Source organism: Manis javanica, chromosome 8, assembly GCF_040802235.1.
Source record: "Manis javanica isolate MJ-LG chromosome 8, MJ_LKY, whole genome shotgun sequence".
Classification (NCBI taxonomy): domain Eukaryota; kingdom Metazoa; phylum Chordata; class Mammalia; order Pholidota; family Manidae; genus Manis; species Manis javanica.
In genome coordinates this window covers 111,235,611-111,262,733 of record NC_133163.1, presented here as the reverse complement: position 1 = coordinate 111,262,733, position 27,123 = coordinate 111,235,611, and the positions used below count along the sequence as shown (strand labels likewise).

At 32.1% G+C, this 27,123-nt stretch overlaps 1 protein-coding gene across 7 annotated transcripts in view; it reads left to right on the top strand.

The window, feature by feature from the left end:
* VPS13C (vacuolar protein sorting 13 homolog C) overlaps nucleotides 1-27,123 on the top strand; it is a 196,400-nt gene that overhangs the window by 8,824 nt on the left and 160,453 nt on the right. For 5 of the 7 annotated variants that reach the window (XR_012120726.1, XR_005057547.2, XM_037004257.2 and 2 more), the window contains exons 3-12: nucleotides 2,401-2,443; nucleotides 5,696-5,791; nucleotides 7,091-7,192; nucleotides 12,640-12,702; nucleotides 17,268-17,333; nucleotides 17,615-17,724; nucleotides 19,970-20,029; nucleotides 24,285-24,344; nucleotides 25,171-25,251; nucleotides 26,108-26,165. Coding sequence is in view for 4 of the 7 variants with exons in the window: in XM_037004257.2 (XP_036860152.2) it covers nucleotides 2,401-2,443; nucleotides 5,696-5,791; nucleotides 7,091-7,192; nucleotides 12,640-12,702; nucleotides 17,268-17,333; nucleotides 17,615-17,724; nucleotides 19,970-20,029; nucleotides 24,285-24,344; nucleotides 25,171-25,251; nucleotides 26,108-26,165 (739 nt within the window). In the remaining 3 variants the exon portion in view is untranslated. The remainder of the gene's footprint in view (nucleotides 1-2,400; nucleotides 2,444-5,695; nucleotides 5,792-7,090; nucleotides 7,193-12,639; nucleotides 12,703-17,267; nucleotides 17,334-17,614; nucleotides 17,725-19,969; nucleotides 20,030-24,284; nucleotides 24,345-25,170; nucleotides 25,252-26,107; nucleotides 26,166-27,123) is intronic. The other 2 variants (XR_005057550.2, XM_037004258.2) reach the window with 1 other exon arrangement.

The window sequence follows — 27,123 nt, the reverse complement described above, 5'->3', positions numbered from 1 at the left end:
CCTAGAAACTCTTAGTTTACTCAATATCAGGCAGTAGGTACCAGATAAAGTGAGTCACTCTAAGAAGAATTGCTTATTTAATTATTTGCTGTAGGAAAACCTGAGATTAAAAATTTAGAAATATTTTTTCCTGATGATCAAAATAGTATCTGTTGGAAAGTGGAGTGTTTTTCCTTGACCTAATTTGACTGTATAGCTTTGTGACAGATACTTGTCTTACTGAAGTAGTGTTCTCCAGAATTATCTTTACATATTTTTCAGGTCAATAAGGACTTGATTTTAACAATTTACCTAATAAATAATTGTAATTTTGGAAATACTGTGACAGTCCAGTCTTATAATATTATAGTATTATTAAGAGGTCAAACAGTTTTTTTTTGGACTCTAGCTCCAGAAAGTAATTTGTGTTATTTATTATTGAACTAAAAACAAAAAAAACCCACTATTCTCCCCATCCTCTGCTCCCTCAACCCCTGCTAGGCTTTAGCCTATTGTACTTAATTTGAGTTTATGAAGTCATTTAAGGATGTTTATTAGTAGGTCAGGTTTCTAACTAACCTACAGTATGTTTTATAATCCTAGCTTTGACTTCTGCTTGGATTTCTGCATGATGAACTCCATAATTAGAGAGAGCCATATATACATAATGCTTCCATGACGGGTCTCAGGGAAGCCAGTTTTCAGATACTCAATATCCTAGGAGTAAAACTTTTGTCACAAGAAGTAACAGTTTATTCTCTTACAGTGAAAACAGCTTAGCATAGTAGAACAGCACAGACCTCAACAGGCTGGCAGACCTGGGCTTGAGTGCTAGCTCAGCTTTTTACCAGCTATGTGCAGTTTTGCAAGTTTATCAGTTTCTCCTAGCATCAATTTAATCATCTTTAAAGTGGACTTAATAACACAAAACAATATGATACCTCTGCTTTTGTGGCTTGAGTAAAATTAAAAGTAGAGCCTGGATGGTAGTGGACACTCAAAATATTTTTCTTTCCCTCCATTTATACAGGATGCTACAACTTTTAAAATTTTATCTGAAATTTTATAACATAAAATTCTGTCACTGCAGATTGGAATAAAGGTTATTTTGTCCTCTATTTTAGAAGGAAATAAGTATAAATAGGTTGGTGACAGGATATATATCTCACATACTTAGAACAAATTGTTTGAACTCTTTCTTGGTCTAATTTGAATTTTGGTGATAATTAAATATAATAAATTATTTTGTAACATATTCTCCGTTAATTCAAACTAGCTTCCTTTTCCCATTTAAACTGCATTGGTGAGATTTTGCCTTTACTTTGATATAGGTTCTTTACATTTATTTTGCGTGGAAAAAATTTCATGAGGATCAAAATGAGTGTAAGACCGCACTTTTAGAAGTTTATAATTTAGTTTGTATCCTGCTTAATACGAAGTATAATATGAAGACCTTTGAATTTATAATTTATATCTTTTCTATTCCCTGCCAAGGAGGCTATGTAGAGCTGCTCTCTTATCACCAGTGAGGATTTTTTTTTTCTTTTTGGTCTCAAAAAGACCTTTCATCAAAAGCTATAAGTATTTGTTCAATTCCTGTCCATCTAGAATGCTTGAGCAATCAGATGATTGAATAAATTGATTATTTTAGTTAATTGTTACCTAAAGTACTGTATTTCAGTTACCAGATTTCAGTAGTGTTAAATAAACTAAGGTGTACCTAACAGAGGGGCTATTCTGTTGGTTGGTTTAATTTTTAATACTTCTAAAAACTCACGTGATCATTATGAATATTGGTTATTGTTGAGTACTTTGAATAAGTTATTTGTAATTTCTAGTGATTTGGAACCTAAATCAGTACAAGTTTATTACTATTATTGATAGGTATTGTCAGTAATTTGTCTAAAGTAAATGCTAATTCAATATATTTACCAATTATGTTGGGAATCTGCCTTTTAAGATTGTTTTGTTTACTCATTTATTAAATATTTTATTTGAGAGAACTTTTGTTCAGTTGTTGTTTTTAACTTACTAATGTGAAAGGACTCTTCCTTTTCTTATTATAGTATTTCATATACTCAGTGTCCATCTCCCTTAAAAGTGCATGGAATTTCCATCTGTCTTGTTTTGGTTTATTAAAGCGAGTAACCCGTTTACCAAATTACTTTCTTTAAAACAAACTCTTGTAATATTGCTCCTTTTTATAATGTTGTTTCTCTTGTGAATTCTTTCTTCAAAATTTAAGTTAATAAAAACCTCTTTTCAGCTCTAAAACATTATTTATCAGTTACACGAATGCAGAAAATTTGTTTCATGATTTTTCCTTAGAGATGATTGTGTATTTAAATGATGATACAAAGGTGATTTTGGAGGTGCTTAATAATTTAAGATGTCCTTCAAATTTTTTTCTTCCTTTTGAAGAGTGAATTGGATGTTCCTTTTAAAGTCAAGACTGGTCAGATTGGTAAGTATTTCACTCTTCAACTGAATTATTCTTAGTCCTTTTAGTTCTTATTTTTCCTGTGTTATTTAACTAAAACATATTTTTTAGCTAAAAACAAACTAAATATTGGGGGAGGTTTTAGCCTGTGTTGATAAGAGTTTTTGGAGTTCTGGGCCCAAAGTCCATTACATATAATACATACCTATTTCAAAGTTTTTGACAAAAGCATGGAATAGTATCTCTAAAAATGGAAGGACACTTGAACTGCAATGATACTTTTCAGGCTTTGGTTCCACCACACAAAATATATGTTAATTTTCAAAGTCAGTCAAGGTCCAAATTTATGTGTTTTTTCTTTATATGTGAAAGTAGTATACTTTACAACTATTAAATAAAACTTAAGTATGGCTCCTCATGTTTTGTCCAACCATATCTCTGATACATTATGCAGAAGTGTGGGATGGAGGATGTCTTAGTAAGTAGAAAGCCTTTCTCTTATAGGAAGATCAGCGATAACTAAGCAGACATCTTTGTTGAAGAACTTTTTCAATAGGAAGTTTCACCTGCATTCTTTTCAACTAGGTCATGCTTCCTGGTTTTTACTTTTTAAAAAATATAACCCTAGATGACTGATGCCACTTTCCTTCCTTCTACCTCCATCACACTACTACTTCACCACATCACTTTCCTTCTCATTTATTTTATATTCAAGGAAGGCTTTGTCTTTCATTGCTCTGGCATCTCTTAGCAATTAGTTGGCTACTCTTTGAGTCCACTTTATACCACCTATATGTGTTCATTTTAATATAGAGTAACATTTTCATGTTTTGTCCTTTGAAACAGGAGACTCCATTTGATTGAATGCATCCCTATGGCACACATCATCTTTTTTGTCTGTCTGTAATACAGAACCTTGTGCTGTGTGAGGTGGTGATCGTTAACAGTGTTCTAGAAGTATTGTGGTCATACATGCTTAATTGAAATCCTAGAGTGAAGGTTTAGCCATCTATTCATTCTTTTGCCGTTGAGATATTTATGCACACATGCTTTGAATGAGACTATTCAAATAGCTATGGGAAAGGCAAGGATGAATGTATCTTTATTTTCAAGGGAGTTTTGGAGGTCTAAAATTAACACATAGTATTCAAATCACATTTCCAGTGTGTTGGAGTTTTATTTGACTTAAAAACTCAAAATAATTCATTATATTATTAAAACGATTTATATTTTGGATGACTTTTTTTTTAATGGTTCAAAGTATTTTTTTTTTTACTTTTTTGCTATTAAAGTATTATAAGAATTTAATGGCTTCTTTCAAGGCTACTCATTGAATTATGAGGGACCCTTTACATACATATGCAAGGCATATTATCTTTATATTTATCCCTTCTTTTGCTCTGTGAAATGTTTATATTAGTTATTAAATTTCTGGTAGGTTAAAATATTATACCTAAAAGAGTCAGTATGGCTAAATATGCTCAAGAATGTTTTGGTTTTCTAAGAGCTAGACATATTTGTGGGTACTCCTCAATTACCCTTTTATGTAAAAATTAAAATAATTTCCTATTCTATAAAAGGGAAGCAGTAATAAAACTAACAATTCCAGTGGAATAGAGAAGACAAGGTTTGGGGAACAGATGATCCCATTTTGGTATGTTAGTTAAGGGGGCATTTCCCCCTTTTTTAGGCTCATGCTCACCAAGAAGGCAGTCAAGTCAATTTTTTAGGAGTTTATGAATTAATTACAAATATAACTATTATAAATATAGATGACACTCACTATAAAATCATAAGACTTAGAAATGACCCAGAAGTATTAGTATCCTGGCATTACCTCTAGCCTCACTGACATGGGAGACATTTAAGAAACTCAGCAGGTTTACAAACTGAAGAAAAATAAAAATTTAAGTAGAAAAATAATTTAAGACTTTAACCCTGGGAATTGATTCCCAGGTAAAAGTGGTTTACCTTCATAAGCCCTCCAGGTGAATCAAAACATCTTCCCTTACACTGTGTTATTTTTATTTATTCTTTAGCTTATTAGCCTATTTAACAATTCTTTGAACTTTGAGCATTTTTATTTAAAAGTGCCAGTGATTCTTGTGGTCTAAGTAGCTATTCATATACTAGCAGGACTCAGTTGAATCAGATTGTTTTCTCTCAAGAGTATTGAACAGCAGCACTGAGAGAACTATATATAGCTTTATAGGATTATTATTTTTTAAGTTATGATAAGAGAAGGTATTTTAATTTGGAACATGTGAAATCAGGGGGTAGGAAAGGTTTGAACGAAACTGCTGTAGTACTGTTGAGAGCAAATTGAGACATTCACTGCCTGGAGATCTGGGAAGAAGGCATACTTGGAGACTGGAAAAAGTAAAGAAATAAATGTGAAAAGATACCAAAGACAAATTCTGTCCATTTCAAAATTTAGCTGAGAGTATGCCCTCTTGTCTTCTCTCTCCTGCTGTGTAGCCTTTTCCCATAAAACCCCAAACTTGGCTTAGTGACAGGACCATAGTTCATTGTTATTGTGGGTGAGAATGTTTCTTTAAGCCAGTCTCTTGAAGAATGGACACTAATACCATTGTATCTAATAAGATGTGGTCTTCCTTTCAAGTGATTTCTAAGTGGATATTTGGAATATAACTGGCCTGAACTACCTGTAACTCATAATACTAAACATAAAACAGTATACCTTGCCTGTAGGGCTGGCCTCTTCCAATTGTAGCTACTTGGCATACTGTCGAAACGCTATTCTTTTGGTACTCTGTGTTGCTGCTTTAATTCCTGGGATCTTGTACAGGCATAATTGTGTGGTAGAGAGGCAGTTATAGGTGTGTGGCTAAAACAGTGTGTACTGTATTCAGACCATCAACTTTTGGGTCAAGAAGAGTATCAAGTTCAGGTTCTAGCATCCTCACTGATGACTTGGGTGGTCATAAGCAATTAATTTAACTCCTTTGGGACTGAGTTTCCTTGTCAAAATTGGAATAATAGTTGCTGCATTTTTATAGTTTGGGAATATTAAATGAACAGATACTTATCAAAAAGTTTGAAAAGTATAAAATACAATGTGAATTGTTACTTCTTACAGTAATATAATATGGGAAAGATCTTTGTAAATTTCAGTGTTGGAGTGTTTTCATTTTTTTCTGAGTGATATATATACATGAAGGGTTTTGTTACCCTTTTTTCTTAATGTAAAGTGAAAAATGTGTATCTTTTTGAGCATCGTAATGAGAACTTAAGGTTTAAATTATGTTTCTTTAGATAAATTAACTTTGAAGATTCCTTGGAAGAACCTTTATGGGGAAGCAGTCGTTGCAACCCTAGAGGGATTATACCTGCTTGTTGTCCCTGGAGCAAGTATGTTATTTTAGTTTACAACCATTCATTTAGTAATACCACAGTGAAATTAAATTGTTACCTGTGTTAAATTTTTTAATATGTTTAGTAAAATAAAAGATAATCATATACATATATGCACATAAATACATTTTATATATATACACATTTGTATATAAAATATTTTTGTGTTATTGTTGGAAAAAATTTCAACCATTTGGTAAATTTATTCTATTTTCTATGAGTAATTATTTTGTAGCTAAAGTTTCCTATTAAGTTGGACTGCATTAGATGTACTTTTGGAAAATAATTTTTTAAAAAATGATGAACTGATTTGTTAATTTATGGATTTTAAGATTTGAAATTTTTTTCCCTCATTTGTTGCTTCTGATTTTGAGTGAATATTCTCTCAAAAATGTGTGTAAAATAGGTAATTTTTTTTATTATACAAATTACAGTATTTTAATTTTATTGAGTGTTTTAAAGTAGCAATGTTTAATATCTTTATTAATTTCCTTAGTTATAAGAATAAGAATGTTAAGAAAATTTTGGATTTTTTATGGAAAAGTTACTCATTTTCTCAACCATAAGACAAGTACAATTTTTTTTTTAATATTTTGCTTTCCAGTCTTTACCACATACATATTTGACTTGATATAGCATTATGACATATATGTATCATGGATCTGGCTTTTCACTAAATACATGTATTTTGATGTTATGTTTCACAGTTTTTATGGTGACAGTGAAATTTTGAAAAGCCTTATGATGTTCCATTGTGGATTGCCTACTGTTTTTCCCTATTGCAGTGAAAATTATAAACATCTCCTCCTTATAGATATCTAGTTCTTTTGTGCTATTTCCTTAGGATACAATATCAGAAATGAACTTGCTAGATAAAAAGGATATATATATTTTATGATTGTTGGTAATATATCTTGAATTACTTTCTGAAAGTCTTTTTATTAATTTACAGTAACAACTGGTATTGAATAGTGCATGTTTTTTGTAGTTGTCAAAGTTTTACCCACTCAGGTATAGTAATTGGAAGTTTTCCTCTGTTCCTTCCTTTTACCTTTCTATTCACATTTTTCCTTTCTTCATTTCTCTGATTCTTTTCTCTTCCCCTTTTCCTTTTAGATATAAAACTTTGTAAGTAAATAGGAATCATTTATGTTTAAACTTCCTGTAAAACTGAAGAATGCGACTTTTTTTGACTTACAAAAAAATGATTTAAATTACACACATACAATCATAATGCGGCTGAACTTTTCCTGTTTATTAATTGCATTTCTTTGTGAATTAATGATATATTTTTAGGTATTAAATATGATGCTGAAAAAGAAGAAAAATCCTTGCAAGACATTAAACAGAAAGAGCTATCCCGAATTGAAGAAGCCCTTCAAAAAGCAGCAGAGAAAGGTAGAATAAGTTTGTGTTTTAGATAAACTTAGATATACCTATATGTTAGATTTATTACACTCTAAGGAGGATGCTTTTATAAGCCTTCATAAGGTTTAGTTCCAAAGAAAGAATCTTGTTTTCAAATCATATTTCAAAATATTGATTATAAATATTTTAATGACTCATATTTAGGAATCATTTCCTTTTTCTGTGATTATTGGTAATACATCTTGAATTACTTTCTGAAAGTCTTTTTATCTTTATTACTAAGGAAATTAGTAATTTCTGCCAGTTTAATTATCCCACTTTGCTTAACCAGTCATTTTTGCAGTTTTCCAAGTTCTGAGAGTTACTGCAGACTCTTTGTGTTGGACAAATGTTAATAGGCTTTTTGTCTGCATTTTTATCTGTATCCTTGGAAGTAATGAGGTTCAGCATATTAATATAATAAAAAAATGTTCTGAGGAAATGGTGCTGTGATTCTATTCCTAGCTATATCGCTTTATATACGATTTAAAAAAAAATTCTGTTCTTGAAAGGGAACCCTCCTACAATGTTATCGAGAATGTAAATTGGTGCAGCCACTGTGGAAGGCAGTATGGAGATTCCTCAAAAGACTAAAAATAGAAATATCATATGACCCAGCAATTCTCTTCTGGAATTTTACCTGAAGAAAACAGAATCACTGATTCAAAAAGATGCATGCATGTCAATGTTATTGCCACATTATTTACAGTAGCCAAGATATGGAAGCAACCTCAGTGTCCATTGATAGATGAATGGATAAGGCAGATGTGCCATTTGCAGCAATATGGATAGACCTAGAGGGTATTATGCTAAGTGAAATAAGCCAGACAGAGAAAGACAAATACTGTATGATTTTGCTTTTATGTGGAATCTAAAAAAACAAAACAAATGAACAAAACAGAAGTAGAAGCATAGATACAGAGAAGAAACTAATGTCATGGGGGAGGGTAAAGTTAAGGGAATAGATGCACAAAATCCATATTTTGGTATAAATTAGCCACAGGGATGAAAGTATGGCACAGGGAATATAGTCAATAATTTTGCAATGTCATTGTGTGTTGGCAGATGCTAACAACACTTCCTGGGGTGAATTTAATAGTGTAGGTGACTGTTGCGTCACTGTGCTGTATGCCTGAAACCAATATACTATTGTATGTTGTATACTATATTTCTATAAAAATAACTTGATTCTTCAGATTTCAGTATTTTAACATCTTGCCTTAAGTTTTAATGTTTTGTTTTTATCTAAAAATATATCTGATGACTGTTTTGGTTTTGTTTAAGGAGCAAGAATAAGGATAAGATGAAAAAGAGTAGTCAGTGGAGTGATGAATTAAAGGACTTTTCCAAACCTCCAGTTTGTTCTTCTCTTTCAAGTCAAATCATACTCTGATTGCTGATTGGAACATGAGAATTACTAGTATTTATGAGTATTTTACATCATTTTTGTGACATTTGGTTGGCAGTTTTTTATATTTCTGTGATGAAAGAAAATACTAGAAATGCTAAGGCATTTCTCTTTAGTCTTTCAAGAGATGGCAAATGTTAAGTTAGAAATTACAGCAATTCTATTTAGATATAAGGTTTCTTTTCCTAATTAAAATTGCTGACATTTAATTGAATCAACAGGAACTCCTTCTTAAACATAACTTGCTCATTAAAATTCCTTATCAATGATTTAATTCTTTTTGCCCCAAAGTATTTTCTTTTATACAGAATTATTGATTCTATTACAAAAAATTACTAAAATACTTAAAATATGGAGGCCATCTTAATGGAAGAAATTTTTAAAAGCCTAAACCTTTTTTCCTTTCCTTTTTTAATACTTAAGCATATTTGTCTGTCTTCCGAAGTTTGTGATTCTGTATTTTTATTAAAACAGTTTTTCTTAATTTCTATTAAAGTGCCAAATAAAGCAAGGTGAGGATGGTTTTGTTTTATGACAATTAAGTGTGATTGTTTAATTTTATTCACTTTGGCTTAATTAGTATTTGGTAGAAATAATACTATAAAAATGAAGGGAAGGACTTGGGGAGCACTAGAATTTCATTTTTCTTGATATAGCTCAGATTAAGTGTATTTTCTTAACACATATATAATTATATATATTCATCAATAAGTATATTGACATATACTTAGGTGTACTGATATGTAATTATCATGCATAATTCATAATATATAATCAATATTTATAATTATATTCTGTCTTTTGAGAAATAAACCCCAAACTCCTTTTCTTTTTTGATAGAAATAACTATGATGACTTAAAAAATATTTTAGTGTTTCCAGAAAAAGCATGGTAGTCTCCTGTTTTCATAATTGTCACTTTAATTGACAAAATGATAACCTACTCTACAATATGGATTGAATACCTGTGAAATTTTGACTTCTGGGTCTTAATACTTAGGAAACACACATGTTTGGGTCTGGCAGAGAGGCTATTAAGGATGATTTGACATAGTTTAGTATTAAGCTTATATAAATAGAATATTAGGCTAATATATAATAATTACATTGTTGCTTCTTGGGTGATACAATTTAGATTTTGTTGGGATAGAAAATTCAGAAAGTAAAACAGTTTTAACATGATAGAGTTGTCAAAAATATTCTGAGTATAAAAAAGATGAATTTGAGAATTAGGAAATAGGTTGATAGAGATGTTTTTTTCTTAATTGTCAAGAAATACATTTACTTAACTTGACTGCATGTATTTTTTTCTAGTTTCTATGGATATGGGTCACATCTTCATATATTATTTATATGGATGATAAAAGATAATGGCCTTTAGATGCTTTGCATTTCACCATTATTATAGTTATTTGATTACTATACTTTATTTTTTAGACTTATTATTTTTCTACGTAATTTTTTATTTTAAAAGCCCAAAAGTACTGTCACATGTGTTTAGAGACTCAGAGGTAAAGAGAGGAAGCAATTTAATTCTAGGTAGCAGATGATAAACATGAAAACAAAATCCTCATGCTAATCTGCTTTAAAAAGGTATTTTTACTTAGTTTTTGTTAGTTGATAAAATAGAATGTTGCCCACTATCATGTGGGAAAAAAGTGAAATATAACTGAGTTCATTTAGCTTCACTATCAAAATAAATTCCTTGATATTTTCATCCTTTCATTTAATTGTAGTGACCTTATTTTCCTGGAAAGGCTATTATAAAATGAAGGGATAAATTAAATTCCTGGTGAGGCTAAAGATTCTCAAATATCCTAGATTATATATTTAAAAATGTTAATTTTATCAAGGTGATATTTATATACACTTTAAAATCATTTTTGCCAAAAAGGCTTCTGATGAAAAATGTCAATCTCCTGCTCCACCCTTTTCTACCCTTTAGACCCACTCCTTAGAGGAAACCATCATTTAAAAAATGTCAACCTTCTGTCATTGTCTAATTTATTAACATAAGACATTATCTAGGATTTCCTGTTATGACAGGCAAGAAGTTTACCTCTCTTACAGTTTCTTTTTACTAAAATCCCTATCTTCTCATAATGTGGTTATATCATAATTTTTGGTCAATTATTAGTCAAAATTTGCTTTGACAATATTGTTCACTATGTAGGGCGAATAATGTACTAGGTTTTTCTTCAATTTTTAAATGCTTTTTTAAATTTCCTTAGTCTTCTATGTAAATTTACCTTTAATTCTTTTCAAATGCTACATGAAATCTATCTGTTAGGACCATCATTGTTATTTTCCAATTGCCCAAAGCCATCTTTTGGTTCCCTCCCTGCCCTCCTTTTTCTCTTGGAGATCTCACTCTAAACTGGTTGTATTTTTGTAGTTCTTAACATCCTGGGACTGTCTTCATCACTCTTCTGTGTTTAATGCACTGTTTCCTAGGTACCTTGCTTTTTGTTCTTTGTTAGATTTTTCCTTTGTTTTGCTGGAACATATCTAATAGGTCCTAAGAAGGGATGGATCCACCGGATATAATTTTTAAAATCTTTTCAAGTCTGAAAGTCTTTTTATTTTACTTCCACACTTTGATTTGACTGGGAATAGAATGCTAGGTTTAATATTAGAAATTTGAAGTCAGTTCCTTTAGGTTCTAAGTACTTTTGAGAAGTCTTGATGACTATGTGCTCAAGATGTTTTTGAAACACAAAAATTAGAAAAACCCAGGACCCTACTGTCAGAAGATTTTAGTTGGGGAAATAATATAACAGTAATTTAGTTGTGCATAATAATAAATGGGAGAAAGTGTTGAATCCCATCAAAGAGGTATAGATAGAGTGTTAAGGAAATTCAGAATGCATGTATTATGTTCATCCAAAGAGATCAGGAGAGACACTACAAAGGTATATATTTCAGCTGGGTCTAAAGGGTGAGTATGCAGAAAAGGGAACATTCTAGGTAGAGGGGACAATGAAGATGGAAAATTTTAGAGAATGTATGGAGAGCAGCTAAGAATTTGGGAGCTTGATAGATATAATTAGGTAAAAGTTGGAAAGCTGTATTTAGGGTCGATTTTAAGAGATCTGAATGCCATGGTGATGATGCTGGTAGTGACAATGATAGCAGCTAACATCTTTTGAGCGTGTGCTGTTTGGCAGTCACTCTTCAACTGCTTTATAGTAATTGACTCATCCAGTAGTCATAACTCTGTAACATAAGGATTGTTGTTTCCATTTTACACTCAAGAAAGCTGAAAGATAACTTGTCCTAGGTCACACAGGTAGAAAATGATAGAGCTAGAATATGAACCTAGTCTGGCTCTATCTAGATTCTGTACTTTCCGCTTTATGTTAAATGGACTTTAATCTGTAGCCAATAGGAAAGTCAATAAGTTTTCCTTTTTCTTTCTTTAAAAATTCAAGGAGTTGATGTGATCAGAGCTGTGTTTTAGGAAGGTTAAACTTGCTGTGATGTGTATGTAGGCTGGATTTGGGGAGGGGAAAGAAGGATGGTGCTCTCAAACCGTCATTAGCAGGAATTAATAGAAAGGACTCCGACAGTATATGGAGGAACAGATCAGACTAAGGTAAGATGAATTAATTTCAGTTTGATCTAAAATTACTATAAATATCACAGCAATATTTCTCTCTGAAAATAGGCAAAATGGTAGGAAAGAAGGGAACCAAAATAGACTTTGGTTCTGTTTGAAAGTTCGTCAAATAATTCAGTGAAACATTAGCCATAATTGATTTTTGTCTGCCTTGTTTAATTTGAAACTTATTGCTAAACTTTATTTATTATGAAATTTTGTTTTAATATTATGAAAATAAATTTTGTACGCTGAAATAATGAAAATGGTTTCACTATTTCCTTATAAATCAATTGTTTTCATGTCACCAAATTTTACCTATTCTGTTACATGATTTTCCATTCCTTGAATTAAATTTAGACATATTTTACATGTGAAAATAAAGATGTCTTAAATACTTTGCATTTTGGTTATTGCTCCCATGCGGATGCAGGCGCACATTCAGGGGAGTTCATATATGGCTTGGAAAACTTTCTTTACAAGGACATCAAGCCTGGTGGGTATGCATGGTTAATTATATTCAGCTACATAAAAAATAACATTTTTACCTGTACTTGTGCTTTTAATGGAGTCCGTTTGATGACTCCATTAAAGAATTTAGAAAATATGGAAATGTAATTCGGATTTTTCCCCTTTACCATCATTTCCTTTTCCCTACCTTCTGCCACCATTTATTCATTCACTAAATACTTAGTGTCTTCTTGTGGCAAGCACCACTGGATGCTGAGTGTTCATGGCTTGAAACAAGCACGATCCACTGCTGTTGTGAAGCTTCCAGTTTGATCTATAAATACCTTTCAAATCCGGACTGCCCTTTTGACTTTAGTTCTATGCTATATATGCTAGTGTACTAGTTTCTTAATTAGGCAGTTCCTCTCCTTAGCTGTGGTTTTCAAATTTGTACAGAGCAATAAAATGGAACGTTTTTTATTGAGTGAGACTTTATTCACAGCCTTGATAGGTGTTCCTCTTTGATCCTCCCTGATTTGCTTCACCTCTGCTGTAGCTCCAGAGGTACGTCTAGATTTCTGTTCTATACAACATACTGAAATCTGAAGCTTCACAAAAGGCAACTTGAAGCTGACTTCTTTAAGATTTGCAATAGAATTCTTCTGTTTCCTGAGAAATTTACCAAATAATAATTTGATACATTTTTCATAACTAAAGCAGCTTGTCATACTACTTCAGATTTAAAGTTTATTTTAATTAAATGGCAAAGCAGGGTCTGTGTCTTGAAGTATAAGCAATAGTTAAAATAGAACTATTTCTGCATCTAGACACTTCTTTAATATTTAACTTCATTTTGACAAATGGAAGATTTTGCATGCAAATTTCACAGCATTGAAATTATCTGAAACTGGCATCTCTTTTAACAAATCTGCTCCTTTGGTAACTATGGCTGACTATATTAATTTGTCCTAGTTACTTTGTTTAATGATAAAAGCATGGAGATATTCATGGCTCACTGTCCAATTTTGCAGGTTATAATTGAACTATTGCCTGCCATGGGTGGTATCTTCTGATCCTACTAGGAATAACCTGCCTCCAAGATACAAATGAATTCTAGTAGCCCATTAAAAAAAAAATAAGTCGTTGTAAAGGAAAACCTAATTGATTTAGTTTACATTTTTTCAAAAAAGGTACATTAACCTGGTAAAAAATAGGCCTAGAATATGAACGATTCTGAAATGAGAATAATTAATTTTGTTAATATCATCTTCAGCCAGCTAGGATTTAATGTGTACTTTATGATCCTTTCATTTTTTTCAGTTTCTAAGTGTACATTCATTTCTCACTTGATAATCATTTAAAAAACATTATTCTAGAGCAGTGGTTCTCATAAGCCAAACTGTTTTCATAACAATAAGACATTATTTGAGTTTTCATTGTGCTGTTGGTACAAAAGCAACATTGTGTAAAGTTGCTGGTTGCCTTAGCATGAAAGCAAGGCCATGGCACCAAACTGTACTAGTAGCTGTTGTATTGTTCACAACCATGCACTCCCAGTATAAAACAAAACAAAACAAAAAAAGCACCAGTTTAACTTAAGAATGTCCTTGATGAAGCAGGAAAACTTTAATTTTGTTAAATTTCAGTTCTTGAGTTATGTGTCTTTAAAATTTGATGTGACAAAAGAGGAAGTGTGCGTAAATCACAAATGCAGACTAAGAGTAGGATAATTGTTTTATGGAAAAGTTCTTGTGCAGTTTGAGTTGTTTGCTGAACTAGTTAGTCACCTCTCTCATGGAAAATGATATTCCTTGAAAGAGTAACTGACAGACTATTCTTACTCAGATCAGGGTGTTTGGTAGACACTTCAACAAAACATCTTCAAGAAAAAACTGACAATGTTGTCAATGATAAGGTCTGAACTTCTGAACAAAATTTAGAATTTTGGAAAACTTGTATTTGCCACCTTGAGCTTGACAGCTTCCCAAAACTTAGAAAACTTTTCTGATGAAATTGGTCATGGTATTAGCAAATGTGATTTTGGGTATTAAATAATGAAATGACTCAACATTTAGAAATCTGCATAATGCAATGAAGCAATATTTCTATATTACCAGTGCATAATAAAAAAATCAATAATGTGTAAAAGTCCATATAAAATGCATGGTAAACCAATTGATATTAATTTGGATGAAAAATGAATTGGTTGAGTTCAGATTCCAAGATGCAACTACCCATTAAGAAACTACCACTTGATGAGTTTGGGTGTCATATCCATAGTTACCTGAAAAAGTTATGAAGATAGATGTTCCTCCCTTTTTTATTATATATCTGTACTTAGATCAGAATGTCTTCATATGCTTCAATCTAAGCAACATATCTCAAAAGATCAAAGGCAGTAGGAATCCAGCAGTTTTCTACTAAGCCAGACATTAAAGGAATTTGGAAGAATGTAAAATCCCATGCCACTCTTCTCAGTACTTTTTGTTTGAAAATAGTTATTTTTCATAAATATGTTACTTTTGCTCTCACATAATGACTTTTTTGAGTTAATTTTAAAATGTTTTTCTCAGTTTTGATTTCCAGTATGGCAAATATCAGTAACTAACTCACACTAATAAAAAATTCCTTAAGGTTCTCAAGTTTTAAGTGTGTTAAAGTGGCCCTGAGACCAAAGTATTTTAGGACTGCTTTAGAGAGTGATTGAGAATCACAAATGTATTAATTATCAGGTTAAATAGACAGTTTCTCTAAAGAGCTATGTAGCACTCAGATTACTAATTTTCAGTATATTTGGAGAGGTTTAAACATGGTGCATTTAATACGGTGATCAATTGTAGAACAAGGGGCTAGGACAAATGTGAAGCTAGAAAGATAATAGGTCAGGTAAGAAAACGGATTATGGTATAATCTAAACCCAGGTAGCTGAGTCTGTCTCTGAAAGCTGTTCAGCCAAGTGGGATGGTTTTCAGGGCTACTCTGGCTTTCTTAATTGTTTCTTTTCAAATGGTTATCTTTGAGACCTTAGTCTTTTCTAGATGTTTTGTTTAGGAATGAAAATGATTCAGGGACCATCAGTTTGGCAAGAAATATTGGTAATAGCAAAGTGCAGATTCTGGTACATATTTATTAAATATTTTCTTCTTAATACTCAAGGTTTTATTCTTGTCATCCTGGATTTGGTTCTTAGTTTTTGTTGTGGCAGGGCAATTTGCTTTAAAATATCAAGGAAAACCAAATTTTAAAGTTCAAGATAAATTTCATGTATATTCTGTTAAATATATATAATGTTAACTGAGTTTATATGTTTTATTATAATGTTCAGATGTGTATTTTTTTTATTCATTGGAACAGATATATATCATGCGCTTTATGCTCAGATTTTGGGTAATTCCTTCCTAATGAAGATATCTGCCTGGTGGCAAAACAGTTGTGCAAGCACTTCAAATATAGTATAATCACAGCTCAGTGGACATAAGGTGCAAGGGTAGGTGGCCCTGGAGCTGCTTGAAATAGTTGTAGAAGGCTTCACACAGGCAGCAGTGCTCTATCAGATATTTGGAAGCCTTCTAGGAATTTGGTGAAAAACTTAAGGGAGGATGACCCAGAATGACACATATAGAGACATTAGGCATTAGAAAGTTATGGCTTGTTTTATAATATGACAGATAGTATTTCTAAAGTATCTAATGCACAGATGAGTGGAGGAGATAGATCATTGAAAGGACCATTGTGTTGTATAAAAGCTTTTTCATTATATCGGGCAGACTACAGAGAGCCTTTAAATGAATTTCAAGCAGGAGATTAACAGACTGAATAGTATTTCAGAAGGTATTCGTCCCGATCTGGTAGCAACATACAGAAGGATGTGTAGAGGAAGGTGGAGTGGACACTAAAGGCAGCGTGCCTCAAGAGTGTAGACTAGAGTCCATGTCTAGTAGGCAATTGAATATAAAGACTTAACTTGGATAAGTGTTGGTCAATGTCATCAGGTGAGACAGTGCCAAATAAAAGGATGAAGTTTTAAAAGAATTATTAAGCCAATTTCAACGTGCAGTTCAATGTACATTTTATGGCCTTTGTATTCTATATATCCTTAAGTCATTAAAGGATTTTGCTGGTGAGGTGAATCATCCAAAGGAAGTCTTCTGTCAGCATGCTACCCATTCATTTCATCTGTGTTCCTGTGTCCCTACTGCACATTTATCAAAACTTTCCTCTGAAAGTTTTATATTCTGTCATTATTACATTTCTAATATTTTGGTAACATAGAAATTAAAACCGAACTTTGTATTGTGAAAATATCACAATATTATTATTATATAATATATATATATCACAAATACAAATATTATAAAGGGCATTATATATGGATATTTTGTCCAATTTTTTTATAATTGTACCTGCCAAGTTAATTTCTATATTAAAGAGGCTATTCTAGATGACAGGTTTGTGAATTTATGTATTGCAATAGCAGGTCAGTTTGGAATAAAGTAAGGTGATTTGTACTAAAACTTGCTCTCAGGAAGAAATCTCTTGTTTTCTTTTCTGTCCTCTAGTCTGCTAACTTGAATTTTATCCTTTTCTCACTAAAATGCTTCCACTGAGAAGGACGTAAACGTAAAAAGCACAAAAAACATTTTAAGAAACCTTTTAAAGGTCTTGATCGCTCAAAAGGTAGGTAAAAGTAGTTTTTATGCCATGTGTTAACTTACACACGTTCCCACTTGATTTCTATCTTCAAAGGTAAAATGATTGTTAGATTACAATGTAACTTCAAAAGTAAGTTTTAAGTTGGAAATGCATATTAAAATCTAACATAAACCTGAAATAATAAAACAAGGACACTAGAACAGGCTGTGATTTCTGTTGAGTAGTGCCTTAGGTATCCTTTGGTCTTTGAGTATGAGACTTACGAGAATTTCAAGTCTTGAGCTTGTATTTTTTTTTTTTTACAGATAAGCTCAAAGAAGGCAAAAAAGATACATTTTTAGAAAAATTGGCAACTCAAGTAATTAAAAACGTACAAGTAAAAATCACAGACATTCACATTAAATATGAAGATGATGTGAGTAATTTCGGTTTACTCAGTTTACTTTAGTAATTAAATGTGTGTTTTATGATAATAATTCTTGATTTGTCTATATATGGATTATCTGTACCCAATTTTTAAACCCAAGATTGAGTTTTTCTGATAGTGCAGTACCATATCCTCTGTTAGTCATTTTTCATTGGGCTTTTATTTGTGTAAATTTATCATAAAACCACCATGTACTTCTTTCTAAAGTTAACAAGAGGTTTTCAGATTGTCCTCTGAATTTTGTTTAATGCCTTAGGCTTATACTATTGTAACTTTAAGGAACTAAATTTTTTTTATACTGACAAAAAAAATACGTTTTAAGAGATGATGAAACAATTATAATTGTGGTCAGTCATGTAGGTCACTTGACTGCTAGTTTCATTCTTTTGATATTGTATCGAGTTGGAGTGAACATCCACAACTACTCACATACATGTGCAACAATGTATTTAGAAACCAAACCTTACTTATAACAGAACTTTAACATTAGTTGATTAGGAACTGTTTTATTGATTAGTTTTAGTTAAAATGTAACAGATTTTTTTAACTTAATATGTCTTGTTTTGTTTAAAGTTTGAAACATGTAAAAGACCTTCCATATTTGCATTTACCTAAGAAATTGGAAATGTTATTTCGTCTCTTCCAAAAATGAATTTGTGTGTGTTTTTTTTTTAATTTGCTTTAACTTTGGGTTGAATTAAAGTAATACCAACACGTTAGAATTTATTTTCCTATTCTGATAAGTTCCTTATTTAACTTAATATTCAGTAAGACACACTGTAGTTTTTCAGGATACACTATCTCTATCTTATACTGACTTTATATTTTGACTTTAGGTAGTCATTAAATAAATTTTGTCAACAAATAAATGCCCATGAAACCTAATTCATAAATGCTCTTACTTAAAACAAACATGGGAAAATAAAATCTACTTAACATGTGGCAGTGAAAGAATTATTCTTAAAACTAATGGCATATGATATGTTTAAACTGAAACTGAGCAAGTCCAATTAGAAAGGTACATTATTTAATAAAGATACTCTTTAATTAAAAAAATACAGAGGTAAAGAGAATATTTATGTTTAAACTGGTATCAGTAGCAAAATGTATTAAAATATTTAAAGGAAAAGAATTAAAAGGTGCAAAGGGATCTTGTATCGTTTTTCTTTCAATGTGATTACCTTAGTTATTATATGTAGAGGAATAATGAAAAATATAGTGTAGGAAGTGGGGTAGGAAAAGTATAATAATTTATAAAGATGCTTCTTGAATGATGGTAGTAGTTTGTGGGTAATACATTAGCAACTGAGGACTGTGTTTTGTTTAAGTTCCTTCTGTTTTGACCTAGTTATCTGTAGGTATAAAAACATGAGTGTGGGAATAAAGGAAAATATGTTTTGCCACAAATTATAATACATGTGATATTAAAAAACAAAGCACTTAAAGCTATTTGTGCTTTTCAGCTATACCAGAGCATGTATTTTTCCTGTTTAAGAAGGGTCTGTGTGACTAAATTCTAGAGTCCTTGTTGATTGAGTTGGAACATTATGTTTTTTCTTCTCTCTCTCATTTCCCTTGTTTGTCCTAGACAAAGAACTCTGTATGACTTTTGGACCTCTTTACGATGTCTAAAACAATTACATGGTACAAATTGTGGCACAGGTTAAGCACTGTGTATAAATCTATCTTAGGTATTGATGGTCGGAAATAGAACAGAAGTTTAACATTAGCAGGTTTGAGGTTAAGAGACAAAATAAATTAATCATTAAAAATCTTGGACATTTCCTAACAAAACATTTTCGAGCTGTCAAGGAAATTAAAGGCTTAAAGAGACAGTTCACATTTCTAAGTGAAAATTTTCAAAGTTTTACAATAATTTAGTGGCAGTTTTATCTGTGACACCTTGTTTTATTTATCTTTGAAGAATATCTTTAACGATATATATGAAGAGACTGGCTCTTTATAACCATCTAGGGAAGAATCTGTTTAGTCACTGTTAGTGAGTCTTCTCATTTCTAATAAGAAAAGAAGTACTTTGGGATGGTGAAGAGTATCATGCCTGCAAAATATGGATAATCCCAGCCATATAATTGCCTTCTTCCTCCTCCTTTTCCACATATCCATCTGGGTTGTGTGATACTTGTAAATTAATTGCCTTATGTTGCTTGTTAAAGAGTGGAGCACAGATTCACCCTCACCATATATTTTAATGTCTCCTTTTCTTCTTTGATAGGTCACTGATCCAAAGCGGCCTCTTTCATTTGGTCTCACACTGGGAGAGCTTAGTCTATTGGTAATGTTGGCTTTACGTAAAATTTCTGTGGAGACTGTAAAATATTATTCCGAAGTCACATTGTGAATTGCCTAAAATCAACTCTTGCTATAAATAGCTGTTTTACTTTTATATATAATCTTTCTGCAGCTTGTTGAGAAGTTCAAGAGTTTATAGTAATGCTATTACTATATTCTCTATTTTGATTTCTCTTTGATTTTTTTTCTAAAAGTTAGTATGATGTTTTATGTTTTTAAATTTTTAATCTTAAGATATTATTGATATACAATCTTATGAAAGTTTCTCATGAGCAACATTGTGGTTTCAGCATTCACCCATATTATCAAGTTCCCCTCCCCAACCCCACTGCAGTCACTGTCCATCAGGGTAGTAAGATGCTATAGAGTCATTACTTGTCTTCTCTGTGCTATACTGCCTTCCCCATGACTTATGTATATTGTGATTACTAATTATAATGCCCCTTAATCCCCTTCTCCCTCCTTCCCCACCCACTCTCCCCGACCCCTTTCCTTTGGTAACCGCCAGTCCTTTCTTGGAGTTTGCAGCTATTTAGTTCCTTTAGCTTTTGCTTTGTTGTTATACTCCACAAATGAGGGAAATCATTTGGTACTTGTCTTTCTCCACCTGGCTTATTTCACTAAGCATAATACCCTCTAGCTCCATCCATGTTGTTGCAAATGGTAGGATTTGTTTTCTTTTTATGGCTGAATAATATTCCATTGTGTATATGTACCAGCTCTTTTTTATCCATTCATCTACCGATGGACACTTAGGTTGCTTCCATATCTTGGTTATTGTAAATAGTGCTGCAGTAAACATAGGGGTGCATATGTCTTTTTGAATCTGAGAAGTTGTTTTCTTTGGATAAATTCCTGGAAGTGGAATTCCTGGGTCAAGCAGTATTTCTACTTTTAGTTTTTTGAGGAATCTCCATATTGGTTTCCACAATGATTGAACTAATTTGCATTCCCACCAACAGTGTAGGAGGGTTCCCCTTTCTCTACATCCTTGCCAGCATTTGTTGTTTCTTGTTTTTTGGATGTTGGCCATCCTAACTGGTGTGAGGTGATATCTCATTGTGGTTTTAATTTGCATTTCCCTGATGATTAGTGATGTGGGGCATCTTTTCATGTGCCTGTTGGCCATCTGAATTTCTTCTTTGAAAAAGTGTCTGTTCAGCTCCTCTGCCCATCTTTTAATCATGTTATTTGTTTTTTGGGTGTTGAGGCATGTGAACTCTTTATGTATTTTGTTAACCCCTTATCGGATAGGTCCTTAATGAATATATTCTCCCATACTGTAGGATGCCTTTTTGTTCTGCTAATGGTGTCCTTTGCTGTACAGAAGCTTTTTAATTTGATGTCCTATTCATTTTTGCTTTTGTTTCCCTTGCCTGAGATGTGTTCAGGAAAAAGTTGCTCATGTTTATAGTCAAGAGATTTTTTTGCCTCTGTTTTCTTCTATGAGTTTTATGGTTTCATAACTTACATTCAAGTCTTTGATCCATTGTGTGTTTACTTTTGTGTATGGGGTTGGACAATAATCCAGTTTCATTATCTTGCATGTAGCTGTACAGTTTTGCCAACGTGAGTTGTTGAAGAGACTGTCATTTTCCCACTGCATATTCATGGCTCCTTTATCATATATTAATTGGCCATATATGTGTGGGTTTATATCTGGGCTCTCTATTCTGTTCCATTGATCTATGGCTCTTTTCTTGTGCCAGTACCAAATTGTTTTGATTACAGTGGCTTTGTAGTAGAGCTTGAAGTCAGGGAGTGTAATCCCCCCAGCTTTGTTCTTCCTTCTCAGGATTTCTTTGTCCATTTGGGGTCTCTTGTGGTTCCATATGAATTTTAGAATTATTTGCTCTAATTTGTTGAAGAATGCTATTGGTATTTTGATAGGGATTGCATTGAATCTGTAGATTGCTTTAGGAAGTATGGCCATTTTGATTTGTCTTTGATTTTAACAGATAGTAAAATATCAATATGAAATGTTTGAAAGAATTAAAAGCTGTTTCTTAAACATGGGGAAGTAGGTAAGATAAATTTCTATAGAGTCATGTTCTTATTCTTGGCATAGGTATATGGAATTTCCATATAGCTTATATGTGTGTGAATGTTTTATGTATGTGTGCATGTTTGTGTGTGTATGTATATATGTGTATATTACATTGAGATGCATATAAGGTAATTTATTTAGATGAAGTATTTTGTTCTGCAGTTTAGTCTTTCTCTTAAAGGACTTTAAGGATAGAGAGTGTGTATATGCAGGTTGGACATTTTTTTTTTCTGTTAGGGAAAACTTAAGTAGTAGGCAACATGATTTGATTTAAAATTAAGAACAATGAACAGTAAATCACATTTCCCTTATGATAAGTTATATGAACAGGCCCTTAAAAGAGAAAGAAAAAAATCAAAGACAAGTGGACTGCCAGAGAAACAGAAAAAGGACATGTTTATGTGGAGGTCTTTAACAATGACATACATGCAGAGAAATAGAGATACCCATTGAGTTGAGAACCAAAGCAGAAACATTAAAGATAAAGAATTGGAGAAAGAAAGGAAAGGTAGTCAAGGAAGCTAGCATTTAATATATGGTTTATCCTCTGCCTGTGTCTAAAATGAATTTGAAGTAGCTTTTGATAAATAGACCAGAGACTAGAATTTGTGTTGCAATTCTGTATTGTCATTCAGAATGATTTGATTCTGTCATTCAGATATGTAAAAAAACAGCTAACATTAGCCAACATTAGCTAGTTGTGTTGCAGAGATAATTGTTGCAGAAAAATTAGACTAACAATATTAATCATTAGTAAGCCCAATATTTGTCTAGCAGAAAACAAAAATAGTCCTGGGCCTTCCATTGACTAATAATAGGCATACTGTGCATAAGAATGATGGATAATGTCTTTAGTGTGTGCTGTTGTTTGCTTCACAGTATTTTTGCTGAGGTTCTTCATACTGTTTTCTTTTTCTATATTACTTTCTTTCCTTTGTCTGCCTGGTGATTCTATTCAGGTTTTAGTATTCATGTGAGCTATTACCATGTTCTTTCTCATGCCTTTTTTACTTCCCTGTTAGACTTCATATTCTTTTATGCTCCCCATTATGTTTTATCAAAGCACTGTGACATGTTTTTATACTGGCTGTCATGTTGGTCTCCTTCTAACCTTCATTGATTGATTGATACAGTAGTACTTATATTTTAGTGTTTTTGTGATGATTCAGTGAGATAGTTTGTGTAAAGCATTTGGCACATTGTCTCACTCATTTATGTCCTGCTTCAGCTACTACATTAACTATAATAAAACAATAACAGTAAACTTACTTTTTTCTGTGTCCATTGCATTCCATCTTTTCAATTGCAATCTCTTACATTTGAGGTACTCTTCCCACCTCTGATCTGGAGCCCATCTTCCCGTTAAGCTCTCAGGAGCCTTTTTTCTCTCCCTCTCTCCCTCCCTTCCTCCCTTTCCTCCTTCTGTCGATTTCTTTCTCCTTCCTAAATTTTCAACTCCCCTTCATTTTTTCCCTCCTCCACTCCTTCTTGTAACCATTTAAACACCTACAAGTCTCTCCTTTACAACAAAATTAAAAAGGCTCTTAACTCCAGCTAGGCCCCATCTAACTACTCCCTTCTCTTTCTCTTCTTTCTGGCTAAACTTTTTGAGAAAATTCTCTACTTTTTCTATCTTTATTTCCTCACGTTGTCCTCACACATTACCCACTGTACTCTTACTCTACAGCTCCACTGCAGTTACTCTGATTTCAGCAAGTTGTCGGTAATGCGGTAGCTGCCGAAAGTTTATTTCAGTTTCTCTCAAGGCAACACTTGGCACTGCTGACCTTGCTGACTTTCTAGAAGCATGGTCATGCTGTGATTTCCATATTTTCCTGGTTTCTTCCTACTTTGCAATAATTATTTGATTTTTTTAAAAATGTGGACCTTCTTCAGTATCATATAAGCTAACTCTCTGTTTTTATTTATATGTAATTCCTTCCACAGTTCATTCACATAGTAGCACAATAATTATTTTCTAGATGAATGAGCTCAATTAAATCAGAACCTCCTCAATTCTGTTTTCACTGTTCCTTTTATTTTGTCATTCAGCTATGTAAAGAATTAGCTAACATTAACCCACATTAGCTAGATGTCCTTTCTTTCTAAGTTATTTTGTTATAGTTTACAAATATTAGGGCACTATTTTTTGGTTTATATACTAAGTAGTCATTCTCTTTTTTCCTTTTAGACTGCAAATGAACACTGGACTCCATGCATATTAAATGAAGCAGAAAAAATTATATATAAGGTATTAGACTAGATTAAAAATTTCTTGTTATTTTCCTAGGTATAAACACAATGCATTTTCTTGGAGAAACTTTTGGAGCAGAATGTGCCATTAAAGTGTGAGTTAAAAGTGTAGGGTCTAATTTTGTCTCTTCTACTTACTGTGTGACCCTCTATAATCACTTACTATTCTGAGATTTAGGTTCTTCACTTAACATTTAAGGAAACTGAATAAAATTAATATTCTAAAATTGTGTTTTATGGAGCATTAGGTAATTGACATATTATTAGATTTGTGAAAAAATATTCTCTGGTCAAGGAAGATTACTGACTAAACTACAAATTGTACATAGTTAAACAAGTATATTTTATTGTGTTTTAAACTACAGGATTTCACAGTACCTTAAATATGCTAAAAAGCATTACAAATTATCAAGAGGGATATTTAGCATGTAGCTTTCCCTACTTTGTTGACCGTAAATCCTTTCCCTTCACTTCTCCCTTGAAACAGCCATTCATATCCATGAGGGAATCATGTCTTTCTTATTCAGCAAAACATTTACAGGGTCATTAAATACTAAATTTTCAATTGATATTTGATAATCAAATGAATAAATCTCCTTGGAAATAGTGTTCCTGGAAGCACAATTTAGCAAATACTAGATTAATAATAAAGTCTGTGAATAATGCATATATTTTCTTCCATTTTTTCATCATTTTCTTACCTTTAGAAGTTCAGAGTGGCAATTGGGTAATTTTGGGGGTAGTGAATATGAGGATTAGATTTTAATACTGATTCACAATTTCAATGTATTAGTTGTTTGACCTCTGTCATTTTTCTTTTATAGCTTATACGACTTGACAGTCTTAGTGCCTACTGGAATGTAAACTGCCGCATGTCTTACCAGGGATCAAGGGAACAGATCTTGGTAATTTCAGTTTATATCTGGAAGAGCTAACTACATTGTCTGAATTTGTTTAAAATAAGAGGTCCTTAATGAGGACACATTATCAATTCTTTTAAGTTGTATATAACTAAATCAGAGGTGTGAAATACAGTTTTTGAAATCCAATCTGTTTTTAAAGAAACACTTTTATTTTTGAAGATCTTTGTGAAATCATTCACTAGATAGTGAGATGAGAACCTATACTACTACATTAAAAGTGCATTTATGGGTTTTTACACTGTCATTTTGATGGCATTCTGGTTACATTGTGTTATTTTATGTGAGGATGATTATGTGAAGAGTATTATAAAGAAAGATGATACCTTTTCAAATCTAAAGACTGTCTCCTTAGCAAATGTTTTAAGCATTTGTGATAATGAGTTCCTGAACAGTGAAAGGCTAATTCAAAACTTCAGTGTTTGCTAAGCCTGTCATGTTTATTTACTTAGAGGAGAAAGGTAGAGCAGCTGAATTTTCGGAACTGAATTAATTTCAGGTTCTCTTACTTCTCAAAAGGATATAATAACAATTAATATGCCTTTGTTTAGAAAGTGGGATCCCAATTCATGGATGTTTATATAGATTTTTTAAAGTCACAGGGGAACACAGCATTATATAACATTTCTAGATGTTTAGGATTTAAAAAAAATCTTTCTGTATTTTATTCTATAGTAATACACCTGTAAATAATGCTCAGTGTGTTTTATAGACTACTAACTACAAAGAGGGAAATAAAGATATCGATTAAAGAAAGAATCAAGTTTTTCTGTTTGTACGTGTGGCTGAATATGTGTGCATTTTCTTTTTCACTCTCATTTAATTCAAATTTTTTGTTTAGGAGCAGCTGAAAAGTGAAATTGTTACAAGTAATAATATATCCCTACAGCATCAATATAGTAAGTAATGGTAAAAGTTTATTTATGTTATAGGAGGCATGAAATTAAGTACACTATTTTAATACATTTTCTCTGATAAAGTTACTTTGACAAAGACAAATACAGCAAGTTTGGATTATCATTGATTATTTAGGATACATTATAACACCTACCACTGAAGAGTAAGAGAGAGAATGGCAATGTGGCTGCTGTAGTTCAGTCCTAATAGCTAACACCCCTTGAGGTCAACATTTTCTTCTTATCTTCTTTGTTTTAGGAATTAGGTTTTCTTTTCTTTGTTTTAATAACTAAGTCTCTGAAGTTTTGGTATTTAGGTCAGTGTTATTAACTTCTTCAGTGTAAAGACAAACCAACCACTGTAGAGACTTTTCTTAAGTGGGTTTTTCTGTTCTTGGGAGCCTCAACATTATTTATTTTTAAATAGACCTCTGATGGAGCTGCCTGCTTATTTATTTATTTATCCCATCTGTTTTCTCCATTTCAGTTTCATTCTAAAGAAGCTACTGCTTTTTTTTTTAAGTTTTAATTATGAACCCTTTTATGCTCATTCTCAGCTTCCATGGCCTGTTCTTCCTTATTTCATGTAACTCTGGTTCACTCCTGTTTCTTCATGCTCTTTTATACGTGATTGCCATTATAAGACAGTTGGCACTCTCTTTATGTTCATAGCGTTCTCTATTTAACGATGATAATGTTTTCAGATGCTGCTTGTTTGTGATATATATTAGTATTTTTAATAAATAATAAAATCATTGAAAGTCTTGTAGAAGGAAGAGAAGCCTAACTTTACAGACTCTGAATAACCAAGAGTAGATTGTTGTCTATATTTTGTATATTTTTACTTAGAAGCATAGGACTTCAATCACCTTCATAGAAATTTCTCTTTAACTGACTGTTGGTATTATGCAGATAAGTAGATGCTTAAATATTTTTTGGTAGTGATTTTTCTACATGTTTT